This window comes from Coptis chinensis, chromosome 4 (assembly GCF_015680905.1).
Source record: "Coptis chinensis isolate HL-2020 chromosome 4, ASM1568090v1, whole genome shotgun sequence".
NCBI classification, from domain to species: Eukaryota; Viridiplantae; Streptophyta; class Magnoliopsida; order Ranunculales; family Ranunculaceae; genus Coptis; species Coptis chinensis.
The window spans coordinates 84,634,688-84,662,448 of NC_141459.1; the positions used below are offsets into that span (position 1 = coordinate 84,634,688).

The 27,761-nt window shown below is 36.0% G+C and overlaps 2 protein-coding genes and 4 long non-coding RNA genes across 6 annotated transcripts; all 6 read right to left on the bottom strand.

Annotated features, from left to right (window-relative positions):
* Positions 1-2,379: 2,379 nt before the first annotated feature.
* LOC147505255 (uncharacterized) lies at positions 2,380-4,573 on the bottom strand. The gene is made up of 3 exons (XR_015220567.1): positions 4,408-4,573; positions 3,340-3,498; positions 2,380-2,674 (listed from the first exon to the last, which is right to left on the bottom strand). It is a non-coding gene; the product is annotated as an uncharacterized LOC147505255 (long non-coding RNA).
* A 78-nt stretch (positions 4,574-4,651) lies between these two features.
* On the bottom strand, positions 4,652-5,519 carry LOC147505256 (uncharacterized). The gene is made up of 3 exons (XR_015220568.1): positions 5,441-5,519; positions 4,785-4,847; positions 4,652-4,698 (listed from the first exon to the last, which is right to left on the bottom strand). It is a non-coding gene; the product is annotated as an uncharacterized LOC147505256 (long non-coding RNA).
* A 2,050-nt stretch (positions 5,520-7,569) lies between these two features.
* LOC147505257 (uncharacterized) lies at positions 7,570-8,680 on the bottom strand. The gene is made up of 4 exons (XR_015193260.1): positions 8,590-8,680; positions 8,462-8,493; positions 8,178-8,381; positions 7,570-7,691 (listed from the first exon to the last, which is right to left on the bottom strand). It is a non-coding gene; the product is annotated as an uncharacterized LOC147505257 (long non-coding RNA).
* Positions 8,681-8,772: 92 nt separating this feature from the next.
* LOC147505258 (uncharacterized) lies at positions 8,773-11,011 on the bottom strand. Its single transcript, XM_086557847.1, has 7 exons — positions 10,716-11,011; positions 10,423-10,626; positions 10,252-10,344; positions 10,052-10,159; positions 9,696-9,938; positions 9,262-9,603; positions 8,773-9,177 (listed from the first exon to the last, which is right to left on the bottom strand). Exons 1-7 carry the CDS (start codon positions 10,731-10,733, stop codon positions 8,914-8,916), a joined length of 1,272 nt encoding a protein of 423 aa, XP_086413973.1. The 5' UTR covers positions 10,734-11,011; the 3' UTR covers positions 8,773-8,913.
* Positions 11,012-11,036: 25 nt separating this feature from the next.
* Positions 11,037-16,868, bottom strand: LOC147505259 (uncharacterized). Its single transcript, XR_015193259.1, has 5 exons — positions 16,726-16,868; positions 16,596-16,647; positions 11,478-11,514; positions 11,293-11,380; positions 11,037-11,218 (listed from the first exon to the last, which is right to left on the bottom strand). It is a non-coding gene; the product is annotated as an uncharacterized LOC147505259 (long non-coding RNA).
* Positions 11,522-14,354, bottom strand: LOC147505260 (uncharacterized). Its single transcript, XM_086557846.1, has 5 exons — positions 13,356-14,354; positions 12,959-13,246; positions 12,772-12,877; positions 12,017-12,678; positions 11,522-11,908 (listed from the first exon to the last, which is right to left on the bottom strand). Exons 1-4 carry the CDS (start codon positions 14,309-14,311, stop codon positions 12,031-12,033), a joined length of 1,998 nt encoding a protein of 665 aa, XP_086413972.1. The 5' UTR covers positions 14,312-14,354; the 3' UTR covers positions 11,522-11,908; positions 12,017-12,030.
* Positions 16,869-27,761: the final 10,893 nt, after the last annotated feature.

Here is a 27,761-nt window from a genome sequence, read left to right on the forward strand (position 1 = left end):
TGACTGGGTCAAGGTGGATTCCATGTGCCCAGCAAACAGAATCATTCGCTCATTGAGGTTTCGTCAATGGAAGCGTCCCGCTCGATACCTGAGGCATGTTCGATGTTACCCAATGGACGAAAAGATGAAGATCAATTTGAGGGAATCTGGAGACAAAGAATGGGCCGAAATTTGGCAGACTATTATCTATTGGCGCGATGCTAAGGAAATGCATTTCCTTAAAGAGGACGCCAGACCTTCACATCCTGCTGGATGGTAAACTTGAATTTGCCATTGTACATATATCTAGCTAAACCTTATGTTTGGTGTGCTATTGTTTTTCATGTTTCGTATGCTATTGTTTTTTATTTCGTGTGCTATGTTTAGTGTGCTATGAAACATTTTCTTGTTCTTTCTGAATAATATATTATGTTCTCCAACCTTTCTGTTCCAGCAATCTAGTCCTAATTTTGCTCACGGTTCTCAGGTACTTTCTCTCTTTAATTATTGATACTTCGAGGACTAAACATCATTCTATTTGGGGGTGCTTTTAAACCTCAGAGTAAAAAAATTAGGCATCTTGTAGCCCTGTATATAGTTTTTATTTTCATATTAATAATTGTACTTAGTGAAAAAGTCTTGTTTCCTTTTCAATGATGAAAATTGTCTAGAAATCTCACATTAGTATCCGAATTAGGATTTTATTTTTAAGAAACTTTTAGATAATACGTGTATGCAATAGTTTATACATCTTTTCATGAATATTCATGTAATCGAAAGTATCATCGATTGTACATAGCAAAGAAGTTCTCGGAACCAACGGTTAGTTACTTAAACTATAAATCTGTGAGAATCTAACCAAAAACCTTGACATGAGTGATTTGTGTGTGATGACACAGAGGAGTAGTTTTTCCGATTAGAGAAATCATCGCGTCTACTTACTTGATCACCACCAACCCCTAGGCGAGAATTTAGGCCTTCTTTGGATCGACATAGCTAAAAATTTTACCTGTTACAAATTTTACCGCTAGTCACTCCACTGAACCGTTCATCAAACCTTTCACTTTCACCAAAAATTCCTTACCTATTTATTAAACCAAATAAAAGAACCTACCTAAGTGATGAGTATGAAAAATAGGATGAAATGTGGAAAGAATAAAGAGAAAGACTTGTCCCAAATAAAAGTCAGTTACTTGCTTCAGGAAAGAAAAATAGAATCATGTTTTTAAGCCATTTAAAAAAAAAGATATAATAATAAAAATCCATTAGAGGCTTAAGAACAAGGTTATAAAACTCAGTTAGAAGAAGGAAAGAAAACCAGGATTCCTCTAGTGTAAATATATGAAGACCCTATTCTCTCATACTCGTAAATTTTGATTATCCATTTCCATTTTCTTGTACACTATCCACCTAAGCCCCACAATACCTAATAAAGACCTCTAGCTCAATTAGGAGTAGGGTGGTGTGATAATAAGTAGTAGGCGTGATTGATCGACATCGGCTCCTCCGGATTGTCATTGAGATGTGAGGAAACGTGTGCCCCGCATTAACCGGAGTTAACAAAACCCGAAAGTGGTAAAATTTTGAGTGGAATTGTGTTTTGACACATACCGTGAGAACCCATTTAGGTGCACGCTCTCCAAGGGATCGAAACAACCCGCTAGCTAGTATATTTCAATGAAAAGTTCACTGCATGAATAATCATATGTAGATGTTTTAATTATTGAATACATATTAACTTGAGTTTCAAAGAAATCAATCCTCGTTCCCTGCTAAGGAGATGTATGGATATCTGAGATTAATTTAGGAAACGAGTTTCTGTCACTGAGTCGTTGTAGTATAAATGAAGTTTGTGAGTATCTTTTCTGGAAAACTCTCACGAGGCTATAACTCGTCCACTAGGGAATCACTACAACAATTTTATGTTTTTACATCACCGGAAAAGTGATGTTATAACTATTTCACATTACTTTCAAAAGTGATGTTAATAGCGGTGACGTTAAAAGTTTGTGTGTTTTAACATCACTTTTAAATTGATGTCTAGAAGTGATGTTGTAACAATTTAAATCACTTTTGGAAAGATGTCGTAGGGGAAAACATAAGACATTACTTCTTAAAGTGATTTCAAAAAGTGATGTTGTAAGTATACAAGTCACTTTTATAGTGACGTAATATTTATCAATTTGACATCACTTTTAAAAAGTGACGTTAAAGAATGACTATTGACATTACAAAAAAAGTGACGTTAGAAAAGGACTATTGACATCGCTTAAAAAGCGACGCATCATTTAAAAAAGCACATCACTTGAAAAGTGATGTGAAACACTTTTCGAATCACTTTAAAAGTGATGTCGTATTGCTCAAAAATTTAAAAAAAAAAAATTTATATATTTAGCCTAGTATACCATTTTCCTGCTCATTAATCATCAAATAAAAATGAAATGTATACACCACTGTACATCTACATATATCACCTCAACTCATCCCCAATTACAAATACATATGACACACTAATATGGTCCTCCATTGCTGATGCTGCGACTCAAATTCTTTGGAAGGAGTTAAATCTTTAGCTGCACCACGTCTCTAGGAAATATGCTTCTAAGCTCGAGCAACCATGACATGTCATATGATTCTTCCCAACTACGATGATGTCCAGTAACGATTCACAAGCACCTTCAAGTAAATCTAATACCTGCAACAACTATTAATATCAAGTTTACTGTCCAATTCAATTGGTTTCAGTTCAACCCTAGGGACTAGTTCATGACACACAATGTTCCAATTCAACATTGTAAGTAAATCTAATACTTGCATGCTCATATATACAATGCCCATGGTACCAAGTGATTTCTCTTATGCTCAGAGCTAGATTGTGTTTCCAAACAAAGTATATTCAAGCAATATACTTGTATATATCAAGCATTGGCTCTCCAGTGCGCCAAGAAAAGAACAAATATATTCACTGAATTATAAGTGGTCACAAGGCAAAAACCACCAGTACGTGGTCTAACATATCAGCAAGTAACTATGTATATAGGTCATAAACTTAACAAAACCATAAAAGATGTCTGAATCCAGAAATACTAATATCACAAAGGCACCAATCAGATCAGATCCCAAATTTGTTTAAGCAATCAAGCCTAGCCCGCAAGACGGATATACTGCAAACGCCCTTGACAAGTCAGTAGCTTTAGATGTAAGTGTCCATGTTGCCTAGACAATGATAATCAGTACAGTAGTAAGGGTAGACAAAAAATTCAAGAAATGCTCACTTCATCTACTCAAAACAAGCAAATGGGTGATGGGGCAATTCAAGTGAAAGTAACACTAAAATTAATGGCAAACAAAAAAGCTTACGGATTCAGCTCGCCATCCATGTCCAAATAAAAAATGCATTGGTTCCAGGCCCCTGTAGCCGAACACCATAAATGGTGCAGAAATCCTGCCATGGGTAGTTGCAAGCATCAGCGGATGACCACAGCATAGGATCCTCATAATAGTCCCTTTCCTCAAACACTTCAAAACGAATAGATTAATTAATAGTCATAATAGTCCCTTTCCTCGAACACTTCAAAACGTGCGAAAAATTTAATTTCTTATGTAGCAAAATGATGCAAGAACTGAACATAGGGAAGAAAACATAATGAATAAGCAAAAAAGCCAAGTTAGATAGCAGTTCCACAGGATGTATTATATAGGATAATAGCAAGTAAAATTTAAGAGAAGTTATAATGGCTTATAAAAGTTGATATATAAGTTTAATAGCATCAAGCACTTATCACGTTTAAGGTATCAGCAAACATACAGAGAAATCGTTTTTGTGTGTGACTGTGACTGCCATTGTAGTTATACTTGATTAGAAGTTCTGCATAATCGAGACTCGTGATCAGTCTGTTCACTCAACAAATCACGAGTCATGTTTTAAGGACACTTTGAGGTTATCATATAAATATTCATATGACTCTAGGGCTGTGCAGTTAAATTGCTACTCGTTTGAAGAGCGAGCAGGTGTAATCAGTCGGGGATTAATCGGCATTAATTGGGCAATTTTTCATTACACTGTTTCTTTACAAATACTTGTTAATATATTTAACATTGAAATACCAACATAATGGAGCCAATTAAGAACCCAATCAATCTATAAATAATCAAAACACTCAATCACCTAAAATAAATATGATTAAATAAGTGTAGACAAGGACTTGTCTCTTATCGGGGATTAAATTGTTAGTCGGGTTGGCTAAGCAGCGAGTTACTCGGCGAGTACTCAACAATTTAATTGCCCAGCTCTAGGCCAAATATTTCCACTTCGTCAATCAGTGACTTGTATAAATAGTGTCAATCTCAAAGAGGAACTTTATCGAGAAGAAGAAAGCTAGACAGAAGAAAAATATATCGAGAATGCAAAATAGGAGAGTGGATTACCTTCCATTCTTCAAATATTCCAAACTGACGAGCTATGTGCTCAAAATCTGCCTGGTCTTTGTACTGGATGCGCACATCACCATCAATATTATATGCCTTGAGGACGACATCACTTCCATGAACAGGTGTTGCATTTGACACAATGTTGCCAAAGTGCCTTTCGTAATTTTCCGCGCCAAAAAAAAGGTGTTTATGGATTACAAGAAAATAAGAGTAACACTTTCACTGCGTGCCATTTGTGAAATAATTTACCTCCATCAAATAGCTCAGATCCATTGATTTCCAATCAACCTTTGGAAAGAACAAAAAAATAGAATCAAACAAGTATATATAAGACTAGTGAAAATAATAAGATAGCAAAAACAAAAATTGCTCACATGACCGTCATTCATCTTAATAGGCTCCAGGTATTGCTTGAAGAATTGCCCCATACTAGAACCCTGCAACCCAAAATAAAGTAATTGACTGATTCTGAACTCAAAAGACTTTCTATAAAGTACAACACAAAGGAACAAAAGCCAAATATAGGCATAATAAAAACCAGCTGCATTCACACTACTGAAGTAGTCTAACAGAATAAACTGGAGTTGATCAACACAGCTGTATTTCTATAATCAGAGACAAGATTAGTAGTACGATGCTAGTTGAATATTGATTAGACAAGCTTTATCTTTCTAGAGTCTTCTGGTCAAAAGAGGTTTGCATATTAGAAATTTCCTTGAGAAAATGGGAGATTAAACATTTTGGACTTTACTATTTCAGAACCTCAAGAGATCAAGTGTTGGGTCACATGCTAATCTGAATCTGAAGCATCTATTTGAAAGAACCTTGTGTTCCAAATGATTACAGAGACCAACATATGTCAGGTCTCAAATGAACATATAATGTATTAATGCAGATAATTATGTAAAGTGAAATATCACTAACTAGTCAGAAACAGGAAAAGGAAAAGCATCAACATGGGATAGTCCTTTTCTGATTAGCTTATAAAATGACAGTTCTTTAGATTTGCATATCAAGTAAAGACACATACATGTTCACCAAAATTGTAAGTCCTGCACACTTTTGGACGCATAAACCGGTCGACCTTTGTGGTTCTCTTTTAATCTTAGCCATCATCAAGAAGTTTATTTTACACTTATAATTAACTGTGGCTACATATTTTCCTAGATATTAGTATCATGCAAAAAACTATCAAATAATGCACAATGCATGCAGAACATCCAGTACTATGAAACATATATAACAAGTTTTTTGTATTCAACGGCGCTAAAGGGATTCTTACACCAAGATTATACAAAACAGGGCCTGCTGCGCTAAGAAAACACAAGATGAAATTCATTATTTTTAGTATAAAGAACACCTAAAACAAGAAAAAGTTATCTATAAATATTTCCGTGTTTTTCCTCATTGTATTCACTAATCACCTGATCCGGGGATATCTTTTTGAAACCAAACTAGCTTGTCACCCAGTCCATCCGATTTTGATTCTTCAAAGTAGATGGGAGCATTATGTTTTTCACATTAAGGAACCCAGCAGTCTCTCAACACATGTAAATATTTACAACTAAGGTTCCTAGTTGGGTTGGGTACTTGGGTCATCATACTAACACAACCACATCTGCTACCGCCAGTTACTATTCAAGATAAAACAATCGAGACAAATAGTATATGATAGCAAGTATTTTCTGATAATAAACTCAAAAGAAATGATGTTTGACATCCCAGGTTCCCAACGGGAAGAGATAAGGTAACCCTCAACAAGTAAATCCAACATTCATTACCAAAAAGTTAGACATCAAAGAGGAACATATGCACCGAGAAGCCTTTGCCGCAGGTTTGGGTCTGAAAAAAATAAAGTATAGTATTCAGGTAGTGATTTCAAGAAAGCTTATTACCGAGGACCCTACATAGGTGACTAAGTGCTTGATCTTTCATCGTTCTATTTATTAGAGGAAATCCTAGTCATTTAAAGAATGATCCGGACAACTCTCCATGAAATTAATTAGAATGGAAATATACTTGTAAAAACCCGACAAAAGACAAATAGAAATTCTAGGAAAGATATTGAAAATTAGTACCGGCATCGAGTAGATTCCTAGCTTGGTCCCTTGATATATATGGACATAATCTGCAAAGCGCCTTTAATGCCCAAGGGAAGGTGAAGCTTTAGGAACTAAATTTCCTACAGCCAAACATAAATTTAGATCTTTACTGTTAAGTTTTACACGTGCAATGTGCAATAAACATAGTTAGACAAACTGACGAAGTACCTGAGAGTCCCTATCAAGTTCACCCCAATAATCATCAATCACTGAAACGTGCAATCAATCTTTGTAGTATACTCTTAAGTTTAGATTCTTTCTCAGCTTCAGCTTGAGTATGCTCCCCAACTAACTTTTTAATTTGCGGAGTCCAAGACGAAGAATCCCCTGCGGTGAGGAGAGCAGAAAATAGCAAGTAGGTTCAACTTTGATTGTTTTAATTGATGAGCCAAACAACAAACATAGTCCTGAAAGAGGGTAGTGTTTGCTTCTTATAAGTCCCACAAGTAAAGGACTTAAAGGTAACTCTCTTCGTATTTGATGACTAAAACATTTACATCGCTATCAGCCAATAGCATGTGATACATGAAAAAGAAAAGAGAGGTGTATATATGTCCACATGAAGCTAACACAGCCCAACTAGGTTTGCACCGCTACCCATTTATCATTTGCCTCCCAACTCATAATAAGAGGCATAAGGCCCCTTCCTTAGCAAGGTACTATGGAAGGGAAATTGAACACCATCATCTTGCCAAATTGGCTACAACATCAAAATGTCCCAACCACCAACATAATCCAAATTCCCGAGATTAAATATCTTAACATTGACATTACTCCCCGCCGGCCAAATAGTAGTTTCTTCATACTGAATATAAAAATATGTATGCTATGCTCAAAGGAAATAAAGAACCCCCACAATCCATGCTCAAAAGCTACTTCCTCTCTGATTATTTTCGCACATGAAGCCTCAAAATTGCACTGGAGTAGGCATATCCAAATTAAAAGAATAACAATGCAAAAGAAAAGATTCAACTAATGAAGTTCGGTTTCTTTTTTTTACAAAAGAAAGATACAAATTGATAAATAACATATCTTAGCAGACAAACAACAAAAGAATAACAGAAATCTATTTCTAACCTTCTTTGATGACCGCAGTTCATAGTCCCGTGGAATGCTCCCTCGCAAACTCTCTGGGACCTCTAAAAGGTAGGACTCCTTTCCAACCGTAACATAATTGATCTGTGGGAAAAGCACCAAAAGCGAAAATCAACTTTCTTCTCTTAATCAAACCAGAAAGCTATATACATGATAATGACTCCCAAACTAAAATCCTGTTTTCCCTCTTCTTATTAAACAAATCAGCCTTTTTAGTGGTTAACCAGCCTTCAATCACAGATCAGGCTTAATTGGTTGACACTCAAAAAGAATTCGGTTATAACATGATGACAAGTGATCTTCATAGAGTATAAAAAACAGACATGTAATGTAAGGAGCCTGGGTCGAAATATTTGTTAGTGAAGCGGTCATACTCTCTGTATCCTCAATATTAATTTTGTTTTTTTATTCTTTCCATTTATTTTATTAATAAACACTTGACCAACAATCAAGAAAAATATGTGGACAAACACCGCAAAAGATATTCAAGACGCAACTTTACTTGAATCTGAGCTCATTAGAATATGTTTGGAAAGGAACTTCTCAAAAAAAGGAGACCTAGACACTTACCGATGCATCTCCAAGTACTTTTACGCTGTTTCTTAAGATGACTTGCCAAACTAAGCTCAACCTCCTTGAGTATTTCACAGGCTGAATCATAATCTGTGTCAACTCCTTCATGAGGTATTATACGCCCAGTTCGATCAGCTTCCATCCAATCAAAAGCCTCCTTGAAATGACTTAGAACTGAATTCACCTCGGGAAGACCCTCCCCTGCACATGGTTGAAGAAGAAATGAGATACAAGACATGTCTTAAATCAGGATATTAAATAACAAGATATTTCAACTATACCAGTGGTTAATAAACTATGTAGTAGTCTTCACCTGACATGATATGTACATATATAGATTAAGTTAATATTACAGTAAACCAGTGAATATACTAACAAAGGAATATAAAAATGTACTTGATTCACTTACATGTTTACGCTGTCCTTGAATTCCATTTTCTCTCCTCCTTTATCCGGGCTTGAGACCGGCAATGTAAAAGCTAGACAAGCTAAGCTTTCACACAGGCGGAGTTAAAAACGGTTTCACCTGCTAGAAACAATTCAAAATAATCGGTTAAGTAAGCAATTATACACAACAACCACAAAATATAACTAAGGAAATAGTAGTTATCTACATCATTCACCATAGATCATCAAGTCATTTACATAATAAATTAATTCCCTAAACATAAATCTCCAAGGCTTAGGTAGTGTTTTGAAGCATCAAAAGTCAAGCTCTTGAGATTTGTGTACATCACAACTTAAGAATAGAACTTGTTGGCCAAGACACAAAACAAGACACAGCATCTTCTATTGTCTTTAATTCTGTATTCCACCTGACAAGCAACGCATCTTTCTGAATTGCAACATCAATAGAAACCTTTGAAAAACCAGGGCCTAGTGGCACATGATGCACTTTAACTGTTGGATTATCAGTGTACCATGAACCTTCTGCGACAACATCATCTGGAACAAGCCTAAACAATTTGCACTTCCCTACTTTGGATTGAGTGCCTCCCTATACAAAGACACAAAATAATATTAATACTAAGTGTACGAGTATGCAAATCAAGTAAAATAGCTTTCAGCATTGTATACATACAACTGAATTCATATTTTGTTTGCTTTGCGCTGATAAACTTCGATGGTCACGTTGCGCCGTAGGAGGTGTTTGCAGATTTTGATTGCTTTGCTCTGATAGACTTCGATAGTCACATTGCGCCGTAGGAAGTGTTTGCAGATTTTGATTGTTTTGCGCTGATAGACTTCGATGTTCATGTTGAGCCGTAGGAGGTGTTTGCAGATTTTGATTACTTTGCACTGATAGACTTCGATGTTCATGTTGAGCCACAAGGGGTGTTCGCATAGGGAAAGCTCGACCATCGAGAGAAACTTGATGTTTTTTTGGCAAGTCGAGACAAGGTTGAAAAGAAGACTGGTCTGACTGAAAAGAATTTAGGTATAAGTAAACACAAAGATTAATACATACACGTACTCATCTTAGAATCTTATAATATATTACAATAAAATATTTACCTCTTGATTATTCAACACTTTAGCAAGAGTTTCTTTAACAGCAGACAATTCTTTCAGCACATCAAAATATTGGTGCTCTAGTTCACACATCCTCCCACTGTACTGTTGAGTAGCATATAAAGTTAAAGCAGTAACTCCATATCCCACTCCTCTTAGACGCCCATTAGGATCAGGACCTAAAACTTGTGAGAGTGCATCATCTTTTCCACAGTCCATACTAGGTATCATTTCATTCAGCTGGTCCTATAAAATAAGTAGAAAAATAGAGACAAATAATAATAGGAAAACTTAGCCACAACTATGAGAGGACGATGCAATCTATATTTAATTTTTGTTCTGAATAACGAATGACATACTATCTTTCCTTTCGCCAATTCATTAACCGGTTCTCCATTTTTCCTTCTATGGCCTACAACCCATACAATGGATCTTGTAACAGGCACAGCACCATCGCTTTTATGATTCTACATATATATCATAATTAAATAGAACATAAGTAAAACTTAATCAAATTTCAGACAAAAGATGTACTATTCAATAAATGTAAATTATTTACCAACTCATCTTCCAATCTACCAAAGCCTTTACGACTAGTAGTGTGGGGCATCTTGTGGTTAGCCGCTGCCTTCTTTCCAATTTCCCTTAATTTCTACACAACAAAATAAAATAAAATGATATTATATAAGTCTCAAAATATATTATACAATGGTTCAATAAAAATTGATACCTTGTATTCATCGGTCGAGGTATATGCGACAAACGCTCTCCAATCAACTAGCATTACATCAGGTGGGCAGTGTGCAACTCTATCCTCATCATTATCATAGGCGTCATAAAATGCACTCCTCAATTTTGTTTTGTATTCACGCCAATCTTTCCCAATCATTTTAAGAGTTTGTTTTTTAGCATACTCTGGGACTACAAATCTTTGCTGTAAAAATTAAATAAAGAAAATCATTACACTTTTTCAATCATAACAAAAGATATATGGAATTGAAACAAACAAATTAAAATTATTACCTTTATACAATCCCACATTTTGTCTTTAATGCCTCTAAAACTGCCTTTACTTTCGGGTACTTTATGCCAAGTACGAAAGCTAATAGGAACACGATTCCTTGCAAGCTTACCCAAGTAGCTGCTGAAGAATTCTGAATTAGGACCAACAGGTTGACCTTTTATATTGAAGCCGACAGACAATTTCTGACCACGTGGAATAGTTTTCAAGAAGTTTAGTTTTGTTGGTCCCCTATGTTTTTTTTTCTTAGGATGGTTTAATCCTTCCGATGTATCACCCTCTCCTTCAAAGTCGTCTTCTTCCCAGTCAATCGGTCAGTTTCTGGTTCATTCAATCCTAGTTGTTCCCTTTCCATTTCTGGTAGATCCCTAACCTTTCTCAAGTTGTCCCTTTCCACCTCTTGGTTAACAATTTGTTGTTGGCTTGGCATCTTTTCAATTTCATGAATTTTCTTCCCGCGCGATTTGGTTGAACCTCAAGTAGTTTGTACATAAATCATTATACACTAATAAGTATAATTAAGAACATTACATGGGAGACATAGGAAGGAGTTAAATATACACAATGACATAATCATACCTGCATGTACGCGTTCATTCTTGTTAGTTGTTGCCAAGTCAAATGCTCTCTTAAACTTTTGAACCTTAGCTCTTGCACTCTTCTGATACTATATTTTTAATGAAAAAAATAAAATTAGAATACTAAAGAAAACAAATTAGAACAATTAAATTGAGATAACTATATATTAATATGAAACAACTTACTGGAGTTAATTCTATTGCTTTCTTCTTCGTCATTTTTCTTCACATGTACAATGAAAGATTAGAAAATAATCATCCTCAAAGAATTAAGAATATTATGGGGCTTACACAGTTCTAACAAAATTATAATTATTGCTAGTGGCAAAATGCTAACTCCATTATTATATACATATAACGACGCACAATGCTCAACAATATGTATCAAGAAATCAGTGTCGTCATTCAAGAAAAATGCATCTAGCATAACATAATAAATCAAGTAAACTATAGTAACATTGTCTAAACACACTGAATCAACAAATTAAAAAGAAAACTACAAAATAGTCCTAATAATCCACCAACACCCAAGTGTGGGATTAAAGTCCTAATCAACCCGTAAAACCAATTCAGCGTTGCAACATTGTCCACCACCGTGACTCCACCTTTCAACGATACTGAAAAAGTGAATACACAGAAATAATAGTACACTTGATAATAATTATAAAAGATAAGCAAAAAATAACAAAAAACACTCTAACTAGGGAGAAAACACACAAGCATACCTGGTTAAGTTTTATTAATTTATTTTCCTTTTGTTGAGTACCCAAGTTCCCTCACAATCCCGACGCTCATACACTTCATCACCCTCATCACCTTCCACTTCATCAACTAACCCCGCACTTGCAAAAGGTGGTGGAGTGGTCACATTGCTAAGATCTTCCTCACCATTACACTCGGAGTCACGAAATCCACGAGGAGGTGCTCTCAAAACCACATACCAGTTGCTGTCACTTGATTCTCGAGCATAAAAAATAGGTTCAGCTTGGGATGCAAGAATAAAAGGGTCATGCTTGTGTGTTAAACCCTGATGCAGATTGACTAATGTCAATCCCTCTTCAACTTTGACCCCACTTCCTACGTTTGCCCAATCACATTTGAACAGTGGATATTGAAATGTACCATAATCTAGCAAAATTATTTCCTTGATCACACCATAATAGGTCACAACTTGCTCAATTTGCCTGTTGTCCTTAGCACTTGCCCTACATAAGCTACTAGCGGGCAGTGATACTCCGGAGTTTTGAGTTCCTTTCTCACCATCCTTAGTGTGGAAGCGGTGACCATTTATCAAGTAACCTTTATAGCTCACAACATCGGGATCTGGACCATCAGAAAGTGAATCTAACAAGCTAGATACATGTTTCACTTTCTTCTCATTTTCAATCTAAAGGCACATTAAAAAAAAACATAGTCAAGTACTCGCAAAGAGTAAATACCCTAAAAGTTTATAAAATGTAAATGTAAAACAGATCCTCACCTCTTGCTTAAACCACTCATTGAAACATTCAACATGCTTTGCTACTAAAGCACCTTCGTTTCTCCGTAAGCGAGGTTCTCTACGGACAAGCTCTTTCTTGTGTTCTCTGCTTAATTACAAGGTAAGTGTTAAGTATTTTGACTTCCCATGTATATTTTTAAGTGCTACATTTAACAAAGTTACTTACTCAATGTACGGCTGAACTTCCTCAAAATTGAGTAAAATGCAACGATGTGCAACTTTGACCATATCTCTTTCTAATGTTACAACTTTCCCTTTTAACAGTGGTTTTCCTTCTTGAATAATGGATTCATCATCATAGTTTTCATTTCTACTTTCTGGGTCGTTATTCACTTCAACTCGTTTCATATGCTCAGTGAAAAATGCCACAGTCTCTTCAGCTAAGTTAGACTCAGCCATGCATCCCTCAGGCCTTGCGTGATTTATAACACTTGCTTTCAAATCCTTCATGTACCTATATTTGGTGAATAATTGAACTTTTAGAACCCAATATACTAAAAACATACTTTATAGATTTTAGCTAAATTAAAACCTATTAATAATGACTTAAATAAATTTAATACCTTTCAAAGGCGTACATCCAACGGAATTGTACCGGTCCTCCAAGGCACACCTCTCGCACAAGATGAAGTGTTAAGTGTACCATGATGTCAAAAAATGATGGAGGGAAATATCTTTCTAGTAAACACATTGTCACAACCACTTCATCCTCTATACTCTCCATCTTTTCCAGATCAATAGTCCTTTGACAAAGTTCATTGTAAAAGGAGCAAAGTCTGAAAATTGCGTTTCTTGGCCCTTTGGGTAAGAGATTCCGCAAAGCCATAGGCAATAGTTGTTGCATTAAGACATAGTAATCATGAGACTTCAAGTCATAAATAGCATAGTCAGTTAAGGAAACGCGGCATGATATGTTAGAACAATACCCATCAGGCAACTTCAATGCCTTCAACCTTTCACAAAATATTTGCTTCTCACTCTTTGACAAGTTGCATGGTGATGCAGGAAGCAATGTTCTATCCCCATTTTGCTTAGGATGCAAGTCATTTCTTATTCCCATTTCCTGCAAGTCTTTCCTAGATTTAATGTTATCCTTCGATTTTATTTTCATATTCAACAGTGTCCCAAGCAAGCTTTCACAAATGTTTTTCTCTATATGCATAACGTCTAAATTATGACGTAACAAGAGAAATCTCCAATAAGGCAAGTCAAAAAAGATAGATCTCTTCTTCCACATATGGCCTTTTCTTTTTATCTGTTGTGTTGCTTTTCCACGACCTTTTTTCAATGGCACTCCCTTTCCACGTTTTCTTTTCTTTAGTGATATAGATTTTCCCCAATCATCTCTCAAATCTCTTACTACAGATTTTCCCCAATCATCTTCAATACCTTTTACCTCATCAAAAATCATTGTTCCTTTCAAAGGCACCGGCTTCTCTCCAAGTTCTTGTTTCCCATTAAACCAACTTTTCTTCAAACGAAATGGATGATCAACTGGAAGGAACCTTCGACTTCCCATGTAAGAGAATTTCTTGCTATGTTTTAGCCACACCGCACATGTATTAACGCCACACTTAGGACATGCAAATCTACCCCGCCGTTGCACATCCGGCTAGGTTACCAACCAAACTGGAAAATCATTAATGGTCCACATTAAAATAGCTTTTAACGTGAAGTTTTTTTTTCTCATATACATCATAAGTTTCCACACCTTCTCTCCATAAAAGCAGCAGGTCATCAATCAATGGCTTCAAGTAAACATCTATGTCATTGCCTGGCTGGTTAGGACCGGGAATTATCAAAGTCAACATCATATAACTCTTTCACATGCACAACCACGGAGGTAAGTTATATATCGCTAAAATGACTGGCCAACAACTATGCCTTGAACTTAGAGTTCGGTGGGGATTGACACCATCAGCCGACAACGCCAAACGAAGGTTGCGTGCTTCTTCACCAAAAGATGGCCAACTTCTATCAATATGCTTCCACGCAGGACTATCAACTGGATGACGCATGTTTCCATCACTACTTCTGTTCGATGCATGCCATGTCGGTTGCTTCGGCTTTGTCGGCGGAGACATAAACATCCTCTTGAACCTTGGTATAATAGGAAAATACCTAAGAACCTTTGCTGGAACCTTCTCCCTTATTTGCTTTGTATGCGGATCAATTTTCCATCGACTAGCATGGCACTTTGGACAACTCACAAGATTTTTATAATCATCACCCCTATATAAAATGCAATCGTTTACACATGCATGAATTTCTACAAAATCCAAATCAAACTTCCTTAACATCGACCTTGCTGAATAATTTGATGTAGGAATAACATTATCCTCCGGAAGAATATCACTAAAAATCTCCAGCAATTCAGTAAATCCTCTATTGGACCAGCCACGCTTTGCTTTTAGACTATACAATCTAACAATCGTCTCCAACTTGCTGTACTTACAGCCTTCATACAGGGGCTTCTCAGACTCCTCAACTGACTTTCGGACTTTGGCTGTGTTTTTTGCATCACCAGGAAAGTCCTTCGCATTACTTGCATACGTCGCTTTAAACATTTCATATGTCTCTATCTGGTCAACGTTTGTATGTGCAAATCCTTCATTTTCTAGAGGCACTTGCACTTCCTCTCCGTGCAAAATGAACGGATCATAAGTCATATCAATACCCCACTCTATCAAATGGTCTTTTACGACATCTGGACTCAAAAGTTCAAAGTTTAAGCACTCATTGCATGGACATCTAAGGATTGTTTTGTCTTCGAAGGGAGCTAAAGCGATTCTAATGAATTCATCAACGGACAAATCCATACTCGTCCCGGCTCGGTAATTATAAAACCAATCATCAATATAACCTTTAATTATATATATATATATATATATATATATATATATATATATATATATATATATATATATATATCATATATATATATATATATGTTTTTAACTAAAGTAATAGAAATAATGTAACGTCTTGAACTTTGTTTAGAGATCTCCACGACTTGTCCATAACGTTATTTATATATTCTGCCTACGAACGAGGAACTGAATGTCACGGCCTACTTTCCTTCTATAGACTAAAATAGGTAAATCTGGAAATTTTAAAGGTTAAAACCACACCACATACAATTATAACTTAAAAAATTAGATCATAGATTTAAACTTTTTAATTTGTACTTGGAATATTCACCACAAGACTTAACATCTTACAGCTCAAATCACACATTAAATACTAAGAAGAGATACACCAAAAAACCATGCAAGGAAAATCAGTTATTTCACAACAAGAAAAAGAAGAAAATAAGGAATGAAGCATTCATCATTAAAACCCTCGCAAAAAAAATGTAACAACTAGGCAGTCACCAATCAAGACAATCTCATAAACATACTTACAAACACCTAGCAATATAAAAACACATCTTGAATATATGGCCAAGTTAGCCACTCAAATCAGTAATTTTAAATGTTGAACTAGTCCAGACCACAACTATGGATGCACAAGTCGAGGGTACATCTACACACAATGCCCACTTAGCAGGCCAAAAACCCAAAAAAGATAAATAAAACTAAAGAACTAGAATTATAAGATATATATAATTCTAATCTGTAATTATAAAACAAGATACAACAACACATTCTATGATATTAAGGAATGAAGCATTACTTTGTAAGACTTGCCGACTTCATATACAATATAGGATATCACGTATTGTTAACGCTATAATGAAAGAGACAAATGGAACCGTAAAGTTTTGAAGGCAGAAAAATTGGGCTTTAATGAAAGAGACAAACCTGGTTACTTTGTTCTTTTGATTTCCAGAAAAATCCACCGAAAAAGATTGTGCTTTTGTCACAAAAATAGATAATATTAGTTTTCTATGAGAGGGCTTTGAAGAGAAAGAAGTAAATAGTTAATAAGTACCTGAATCGACGGGATGAGTTGTATTTTTCATAACTGACCTAGCCGCCCTAGGTTAATGAATTCTAATCGCAGCGGGAAAACAAAATTTTATTCGCGGTTAAAGATTTTATTTTCAAAGTTTTTTAGTTTCTTCGAAAACTTAGAGTTTTTTGTTTAATTAAGCTACTACTAAAAAGCCCCGCCTGTCTAATGGGCCTAATGGGCCTAGAGCGAAGCAATGTGTCCATCAAATAGCTACCACTAGACATCACTTTTGAAAGTGATTTGCTATTCCAATGAAGACGTCACTTGTAAAGTGATTTAATATTTCAAATTTTCACATCATTTATAAAGTGATGCAAAAAGTGATTTAAAATATTAAACGACATCACAGCGTTTACATCACTTCTAAAAGTGATGTTGTAGACCTTTTCTAAGTCACTTTTGTAGAAAGTGACGTTAAAACAATATTACCACCAACTACTAACATCACCTTTGAAAAAAGTGATTTCTAATGTTATGTACGACATCATATTTTTAGAAGTGACGTTGATCAAGTGATGTCATATCATAAAATTGTTGTAGTGAATTCCTAGTGGTTTAAGGCCTTGTTGCATATGGTCAATGCAACCGCACTCTGCGAAACGAGAATTAGTTTAGGACTACACATTTTTTGCCACTTATCTATTTTAGTGTCTCTTCTTTGCTTGAGGACAAGCAAAGTGTTGTTTGGGGGTAGTGTGATAAACACCCAAAAGTGTATTATGAAACCCCATTGAGACATATAAATTTGGTTAATTATGTGTTTAACAATCATGAAATAAATATGTTTTCATACTTTTGCAGGTATTTGCAGTAAACATGGAAATATTGGTTAAACCTACGATAAAGCACGAGGAACGGCGTATATATGAATTCTTCCAAATCTGCACAGAAGCATCAAACTTCCAAAGCTCTTACCTCTCGAACCAGGACTCCGAATGCGACAAGAGAGCTACTCAGACAATCAGGGCGATGAACTCTACGCATAGGCGGGAAGTTGTAAAACTGCCCAAAATACCGGACCGCCACTGGACTGCACATAGACCCACTATGCGGGGCCACAAGATTGGATGAGTCATCAATCATGGAGCATGTCAAGACAAAAATAACAAATTATTGGTGCAAAGTTGACACCTTGCATGTAATAAATTAGATTAGGTGTTAATAGTGAAAAAAAGGCAAGGTGTCACTTTGTTTTAATGTGGTGGATAAAAATGAATTAATGTGGTTTGATGATTTACGTGAGAGGAAATGAGATTTCTCTCAAATGGAGAAGAAATTAGACAAGGGTGGGGGACACTCCATTTACTCCCTTGACTTATTTTCCTTACATGGCATTATTTTAGTTCCTTAGTGAAAAAAATCATAAGTTTAGTTTTTAGTTTTGGTAAGAAGCTTGTAATAGTTTTAATGGAGGAAACTTTTGTTTTCTTCTAGAAAATAAAAAGAAGTGAGTTTGATTGTTTATCTTCTTCCTCTTTCTCTCTCTTTTTGTTTTTCTAGTTGTAATTTCCTTGTCCCAAGGATCATGAGCTAAATTCCCTTTTGGGGAGTTAATCCAACTCATGTGAGGGAAAAACAATTGTTGTTGGTTTGGTAGGTTGTTAGGAAGAACAACTAGCTCTACATCCTATCCCAAAATGATAGTTGGTGTAGTGTCTAGTTAGGAATCAAAGCAATGAGCTTAGAGATAAGTCATTGCTTGGTTCCACTTGCTAGCATGTATGAGCTCTTAAGTGAGCCATGCAAGCTAGGGATCAAGTTTTCTTCCATTAGGGGCTTGTCTATGAGTCTAGGAAGAATCAATAAACCTTTTCAAATCAACAACTAAATGTTAGTTTCACATGAGGAGGATTAGCTCTCCACTTTTCTTTCTTTAGTAATTTGTCTTTTGTATTAAGTGCATGATTTCAAACTTTAATGTTTTTCTTAATGTTGTGTAGGAAAGAAACCTAGCATTAGTAATATAACCTTACTCATTAGTTCCCTAAGAGTAACAAATAATTTGTAGTTGTCCTAGACTTTAGGTTGGTTCGAATCCTTACTTTAGCTCTACGAAAACGAAAATCGTGAGTAAGGAACTTTGAGTTGCTTTTGTACCAAATTAGAGATTCTAATCTCTAACGTAAGGAAAAGCTAATATCACTTCCTCTATTTATGTGGACCTTATTGTAACCCGTGTTATAGTTACAGACCAGATACAGAAGAAAACTATAGTACATTTAAGCAGAATATAATTTGTGTAAAGTTGTTTTATGATAAACTATTCTATATCACTATATTAGCAATGGCTAAGGGGAAAATGAAAATAAAGGTAATATTCAAATAAGCTGATCAACACTATTTAATTACTGAAAATAAAGGAACACTGTGGATCAATTTCCACATCAAAATTTTTGAATGATCATAGCTCCAAGAGACCTTTAGGAGTGCTTAGCAAATCCCAACAGTCGTGTAGCTAATCAAACTTACTGTAGTGAGATATCCTGTAGTAGTTTGAAATCTTGAAGTTAGTACTTTGCCAGCTACGGAGTTCCCTTTGATCTCTGGTGCTTTAGCGGGTTGTAAAACCTTAGGGAAAGCTTGTCTGTAGAAGGTTGTAATATGAGACTGGATGAAATTGGAGGTTTAATATCCAACCTTATCCTTAGGAAAGTACTATCCCTTTATGGCTTCAGCAGGAGTATACTTTCATCATTTCATAGATGGTTACTTGTTTACTTTGATAAATGGTTACAACCAGTACACTCTCACAGTGGAATAGTTAACCTTTGGTGAATTTTGTAAAAAAGAGCGATTGGAACATGTGAACTTAATCCGATCAAAGTTCTTTGTTTTTCATTCAAATCTTTTACATTGTTTGAGATTTGTTATCCCTTTTGAAAATTCCCATAGATCCACCTAGAGATCTAACATTCGTTAATCCAAAAATTATTTGGAAAAAAAAGGCAACCCAAACACTTCCAGGATACTGGAATATCGCAGAAAGCATATACAATCTGATACAATAAGAAAGATTATAAGTTTTGATAGGCTTGGCACAACCAACTGCTCAGAGCAGGCGTGATAACCGTAAAAATAGTAGAATCCTAATATTAATGTTAACAACACTAATACGTAATCTTACAATTTTTACATTTAAATCAGTTCTTCTTACTCTCAAAACATATCCATGCAATATAATGAGTAAGGATTCGTCCACTCCTAACTCTCAAGACTTAAACAAATTCAACTAATCAAACCAAAAGGAATAATGGTGAGAGTAATGATTTGATGTGAAATTTCTATACTACCATTCCCAAAACAAAAACAATAATAACAATAAGACATAATTAAATTAAACTGAGATTAAAACTAATTTAGAACTAAGATTGTGAATAACTAATTATGAATTTAAGACAACCAAATCTAAATAAGAATTTAAGCAATAATCTAAATTGAAATGAAGAACTAATACTTTATTCTAAAAACTAAAATATGATTCTAAACTAACTAATTGAATGAATGTAAAAAAAACTAGATCTAGATCTAAAAACTAATCTAGATCTATCTTTTTCTAACCCTAAATTCCATTAACATTAGCTTCCTAACCTCACAACCTAACAAAGACGTAAGCTTTTGTTTTTATACTTTCAGATCCAAAAATCGTGCATGGGCTTGGAGCCATGTTTTGGGCAGGAAAATCGGGCCCAAAACCCAATTTCTTTAGTCCAAAATGGGCTCTTCAGCTGCGGTTGGCTTCGACAGATGTTTCGTCCACTTTTGCTCCTCTGATTGGGTCAAGGCTTGGACCATTGGAAATCTCTTTCCGAGCCGGTCGTTTTGACATAAGCTATTTCCAATTCTGAGGTCTGGATCCAAAGATACGGCCTTCGGAAGTTTTGCAGACTTTGTGTGTTGTTTCTGCCCGTGTTGACTTTTCAGCTTTTGACCGGGCTTTACAAAGGCTTTGTGATAAACCGTAAAATTGATAGTTTACCTACGAAATGAACGATGAACTCAAAACGTAAGTAAACTAAAACTATTTACGTGTCTATATTTATCAAAGTTTCTACTCTCAATTCTATCGAAATAGAGTGGAGTAACAAGTTCGTTCCACTCCTAGTTCTCTAGCATGTGATGTTTTCTAATCTAATTAGTCAGTCTTAAGTCTAATGAGAGTTTTACGAGGGGGAATTATACTACGATGCAATATGAAATTGATTATTTGAATTTAAACTACGAATGCTATGGAAATATGATTGTTTTTTAATCTAGATAAAGGATTAGAGGGGAATTGAATCCACCTCGAATCCAACTTAATAACCTAGCATAGGTTCTTGTATCTCGATTCTTACATTCTTACGGCAAGAATTTCGAGTTCTAATCCCTAGTGTTCATGGCATTTCTACCAAATACTAACTAGCATGTGAGGTCGTCCACCCATTCTCATGGCTTAATCATGACCTTCTAGAGTGGAATAGATTCTACAATGCTTCTACACTATACCACTAAGTTTTCATCAAAGCTTCATCAACCCTTCTAATGGAGGTTTTAGCCTCGAATCATCAACCCATCATTTCCCATTGAATTATAACTACACATCATATCAAAATTCTAACTTTACTAATCTAAATTAAACAATAATTGAAATCTAATTAATTAACTAAGAATGAAATAAGAACAAGAATTTAAACTAGATCTATAAATGCAAATGACAAAAATCGAAATTGAATAATAATACTTATTTTATTTATCTAATTAAATGACGAACAATCATTCAAGGAATTAAATAAAAACAAGATATGAAACTAATTAAATTAAACTAATTAAATCTAAGGAAAACTAGATCTAGAATTAATTAATGGAGGCTACTAATCTAATCTTTAATCTAGGTCTAAATATCTACCATTAACAAAGAGCTAAGCTTTGGTTTTTATACATTCAGATCCAAAAATCGTGCATGGGCTTGGAGCCATGTTTTGGGCCAGAGAATCAGGCCCAAAACCCAATTCTTTCAGTCCAAAAAGGCCTCTTCAGCTGCAGTTAGCTTCAACAGACTTTTCATCCACTTCTACTCCTCTGATTGGGTCAAGGCTTAGACCATTGGAAAGCTCTTTCCGAGCCGGTCGTTTTGACATAAGGTAGGCCCCATTCCGAGATCTGAGTCCAAAGATACGACCTTCGGAAGTTCTGCTGACTTGTGTGATGTTTCTGCCCGCGTCGACTTTTCAGCTTTTGACCGGGCTTTAGAAAGGCTTTATCTTCTTGAATCTTGGCCTTTAATCACGGAACTCCTTAGTAACCGACCTTTGCTCCTTTATCTCGCTAAAGTGGCACATTTCTGCACATAATGGACTTTGAAGCCTGAAATGCATTAAAACACGTAATCAGTGTTAACTCTTAATTATTACTCACATAATCATGTCAAAACCTAAGCTAATATATGCATAATAATCAATCATCTATAATAAACATATATACAATGAGTAATACTATGCAATAGCAGGTCCGTTTCTGAAACTCGGAATAGCGTCCTTAAGTAGGTTCTCACAATAATAGTCAAGATACAACACTCTGATTTTTCCACTCAAGTTTAAGCTACTCTAGTCTCAGATGTGGGCACACTTTACCTTACAATCTCAATGACACACAAGGAAGTCAGAGTCGATCAAACACATCTGCCACTTACTATCACACTAACCTATTCCTAATTGAGCTAGAGGTCTTTATTAGGTGTTTCGGGGATTAAGAGATGGTTTAAGAAGGAAGGAAATGGATATTCAAAATGGACAAGTCTGAGATAAAAGAGTCTTCATATTATGTAACTAGAGAAAACCTTGTCATTTACTTTTGCTTCTACACTTTGTTTCCATCCTTAGCCATATTTTTTTTCTTTGGCTTTTGACTCATTTTATTCTATTTTTTTGGAGTTTTTATTTTACTTTTATTTTTATTTTTCTTTTCTTTGGATGGAAACTTCTTTTCTTTATTTCTGAAGCAACTAACTAATATTTGTTTACATAGGTTTTTCTCTTCTTTTTTCTTCCTCATTCTATTCTCAGGCTTATTCTAAATTGGGAAGGTTGATTTTTTTTTATTTTTTTTTATTTTTTTTTTGTTTTGTTTTTGTAACAGGGTAAAGGATTTGTGGTTTATAAAAGGTTAAAGAAAGGCTCAGAGGGGCGACTAGCGGAAAATAATTCATAGGTTTGAATTTCTGGCTATATCGATCCAAAGAGGGCCTAAATTCTCGCTTAGGATATGGTTTAGTGATCAAACAAGTGGACGTGTGATTTCTCTATCCGGATTTTACTTCTCCCTTGTGTCATTTCTCAAATGTTTCACTCTTATAAGGCTTTAGGCTATATTCTCACGGGATTTGTAGAATAAGTACTCTAGCCTAGATTTCAGAAACTTACTGCTAACAATCATAGATACTCATGTAATATATTTATAGATAGATGTAAAGATTATTACCTACATATTAACCTAAGTTTCTAAAAACTATTCTAATGCAAAAGCTACGTGAGACTTCTAGATTATTAAGAGCATAGAGAAAGAAACAATACCAATATTCCTAAGTGTATAGCATAAACTTTTTATTTTTATTTTTATTTTTATTTTTATTATTTTTAAGACAAATAATTCGTAATAGACAACCTAATATGTGCTTAACATTTACATCGTGTTTCTATACCACCCCCAAACAATTTGGGAGAAGGGGGTTCATGAAACAATTCAATAGCACAATTAAATTATGTAACTAACTAATTTTTATAATTTTTAACATTTTATAAATAAAAGTCGTAATTTACATCCTAAAAGTGTCTAATTTTTGCAATGTTTCTATCCCCCCCCAAACAATCTAACGCTTTGTCCTCAAAGTGTAAAGAGATAAGGAAAGAATTTACCATAGAAGCGTGGCAAAATTGGCAAGTGCACAAACAGAAATATTGTAAAGATGATATGATAATATGAAGCACAATTAAACTAGTACGTACTAACTAACACAAACTCTACTGGAGTAAACATGACAGGCTTAGGGTGGCAAGATGATTTGAAACGAATACCAAAATACGCCACCCCCAAACAAAATTGGAAAACTCTTTTTAAGTTTGAAAATTTTGTTTGGCCTATACTCCCAAAAGTTGGTATTGTACGAAAACTTGGGTCTTTTAAAGTCAGATTCCCTAGACTTATCTAAACATATGTATGAATATGCAGTTTATCATATATCAACAACCGAAATAGTTGTGGATCGTTCCATAAATAAATATCACAGAAAACATATCCAAACACAATCAAGCACCAAGATTTCCTACTGACGCCAAACCCTAGTGGAATGAAAGCGAAGTTGGATAGACCTATAACATAACCGAGCATGCACCTTATGTTTCATCTTTGAACGAGAGGGTGTCCTAGTGAATAAGTGTGGAAAAGTGAATGGTTGTGGAAAATATGGTGGATTGGGATAAGTTTTAGAGGGAAAGCATAGAAAAATGAGGGGTGTGGGTTTAGCACAAAACTCATTCATGGTGTAGTTAGGGACCTGCTCTCAAGTCTGAAAATGAAGGTGTCAAGTGGTTTATCCTTGGTAAGTATTTGTTTACTAGGTGGATTTAAAAATCATGAAGCCACAGGAGAAACTAAAGGATCGAGTGCAAACTCGAGGTTCCTTTGAAAAGGTGGAGGGTGGGGAATATTGGTGATGGAAGGTGAATGATTCTCAGCTAGAGCTCTCAAGTCCATATCATCAGAAATCTTGATATATGCAAGACATTCCTCAATAGGTGGGTCAAAAGGATCACTGGGATAGAGATTGAAAAATTCATCTTCCGTCATAGCATCAAGGGATGAATGGTTGTTGGCAAGGGGGACTCGCGAAGTGGTAAAGAAGCGGTGCAAAAGAGTTCGCTTGAGGAATTCTTCTTCGATTTCGTCTACTACGAGGGAGTTATTGTTAAAGTCGAATTTCGAAGGAAAGGAATTTGTTAATCTGTTTCTCGGAAACATGTTTTGAAGTAATCTTGAGCTAAGCTCTCGATCATGCTAACCTCTCCATTTGTAGATGAATCGGGATATTGTGTCCTCATTTTGAAAACATTTACCTCAACGAGAAAGATAGCCAAAAGGACAAGGACATCGAACCATCGCGGCAGTTTATGAGGCGTTGGCGAGCCAAGAAGGGACGCCCTAAAATGATAGGTACAGAGTCGTTAGTGACTTCGCGGTCGAGGATAACGAAGTAATTTGGGTAGTAAAAAATTTGGACTTTAACCAAAGACGTTTTCAACCACACCCTTAGGATACTTAATAGACCCGATCAGCTAATTGCAATGTCATTTTAGTAGGTTGCATCTCCTCTAGACCTATTTGTTTATACAAATAAAACGGAAGTAAGTTAACACTAGCCCCCGTGTCTAGTAGCCGTGGTCGTCGTGTGAGAATCTCCTAAGGCGTTATGACAAGGGATCGACCGAGGGTCCTTGTACTTAACAATTCCATTATTTTTAGGATAAAGTTGGGAACTGCTCGGTTAGAAAGGCGTCTTTAGGTATGTTGGTCTTACGCCTAGTAGTGCACAACTCCTTAAGAAACTTAGCGTGGTTAGGTAGCTTTTTATAGCTTCGAGAAAAGGAAGGTTTATCGTTAGATTTTTTGAAAACGTTCCTAATCTCCTCAAAGTTAGTATCCCCGGTTAGCATGGCTAATTTATGAGGGAACGGTGGTTTTGCTCTATATTTAGCGTATGGCTCGACTTGATGTGTAACCTTGGCCTTCGTTTCTTAGGTTGTGGTTTAACCGGGTACCTCTAAAGTGGTAGGTTCTTGAGTTTCTATTTCGTATCTAGTTCGATATCCGGTGTAGAAAATATTGATGGGGTAACTATAGGCATAGTTATTTTTGTTATCAACCACTCTTCCGAATCCGGAGAGTGGTGATGGCATTTAGCTCACCTACGGTTGTAGTTTCCGTACTAGTATTACCGTTTTTACCTCAAGCTGTGTGGTTTGTTCTAGGGTTGGGTATCGCTTGGCACGGAAACACGCTTTTGGTTGGGCTTTCTCTTGGGCTAACTGTTGGTTTAAATTATTAACGGATTGTAGAATGTGTTGGTTAGATTGAGCCATGGTTTGGAAAAGTTGTTGGCTCACTTGTATGTGAAGGTGTCAAGACGATCCGGTTGTGTGGGTGCGGTAGTCACGGGTGGTGGATCGAACTATCTCGCGTTGATTATTTATGGGTGGATTGTGATAGTTATTATTTACCGGAACGATACCTCTATTAGCATTATAATTATTATAACTACATTGACCTTGTGCTTGACTTTGTCGAGGTTGCGCTTGGTTGTTATAATTATTATAATTACCCTGATCTTGTCCTTGTTGTGGTGGAGCTTGGTTATAACTGTGCGTTGGCCTAACATATTGATTATTGTACCCTGTAGGTGTGACTTGTTGGTTATTTCTCCAACCGAAGTTGGGATTTTGTCTCCAAGGGGCGTTAGGTTCACTATTAATGGAACAAGAATGTTCATAGGCTATAGGACAGTGGGAGTCGGGATGCTCAGGACTCCAACAGAAACTACATGGATTTGAGTTTACATTCATGACAGGGATAGGCTTTTGTTGAATAGAAATAGCCTCTACCTTTTTAGTTAGAGATTCGATTAAATTTTTAAGTTTTGGATCGGGTTTCATCTCAAACATACCGGCGGCCTTAACTGTTGAAGAAGAACTAGCAGAGCGGGGGATATCATCACTCCCCCAATTGTTATTGCGTTTAGTTTGTTCTTCTAAAAATTTGTAAGCCTCCGAGGCTCCTTTACTTAGAAACTACCCCATTTATTATGTCAAGGACTTCTTTATGGTGATGTTGAAGTCCTTTGAAAAAGGCACGAACTAACGTGTCTTTTGCTAGATTATGGTGTGGACACTCTATAAGCAGATCGGTGAAATGATTCCAAGCCTCAGAAAATGATTCATGAGGGTTCTGTCGGAAGAAATGAATCTTGGAAAGCATCTCATCCGTCTTTTAGGGGTGGTAAAAATGTTCCATAAATAGCTGAACAAGTTTAGCCCACGAGTCCATTGAGTTAGGCTTTGGGCGAGTTAACCAAGACGCTGCCTTATCGGCTAAGGTGAAGGGAAATACCCTCAGTTTAATTTATTCCGCACTAACCGTAGGATGATGGAATGTTGTAAGGACTTGTTCAATCTTACGCATGTGCTGATAAGGTTTTTCATGGTCTAAACCATGGAAAACGGGTAACAAATTAAATATATTTGGGGGGATGCGGAAATCCCCCACTGGGTCTGCTAGAACGATGCAAGATTTAGGGCTATCGCTCAAGGCTTTATAAAAGTCAGAGAGAGGAGTCTCTCTTTCTTCATCCATAATTTCAGGTGGTGTGTGTGAAATAATAGCTAGAGGTGTAGTGGGTGGGAAACTAGATAGACTTGTTTGTTGACGTTGTCGTGTAATTACGTTAGTTGTTTTTCTTCGACCAGACCTTAATCTCATGGAAGACTAAGTCGAACTTAACTAAACATGCAACACTCCAAACAATTCTGATATACTAGTAGAAACCTCTAACTGGAGATGCGAGGTGTGGAAGAAAGGAATACCTGATTGCGTCCTTGCTTCGCTTATGAATAGCGTCTTGTTTACGCGTGTTCAGTGTATATAACAAGTTAAAACACTGAAAAACTTGAAAATCGAAGTTTGAAACAAACCTGTTGAAATCCGGGAAATTTTGCTTAGGCACAATGTGTGCGCAGATAGGAACGCGGTCGGCTCCGTGTTCCAATAACTTTAGCACGGGTCGCGCGTGTGTTCCCGATAACTTAGCTGGTGGTCGCTTCGGTATGAAGCCGTGATCGGCTCTCGTTTCAAAGAAACTTAGCTGGTGGTCGTGCTTTCGGTATGGGGCGCGGTCGCGCTCCGTGTAATTTTGTCACAGAATTTTTCAAAGCTGAAACAGATAACCACAGTATGAATCAAACAAGGGTGGGTGGGTTTAATGGGACTTA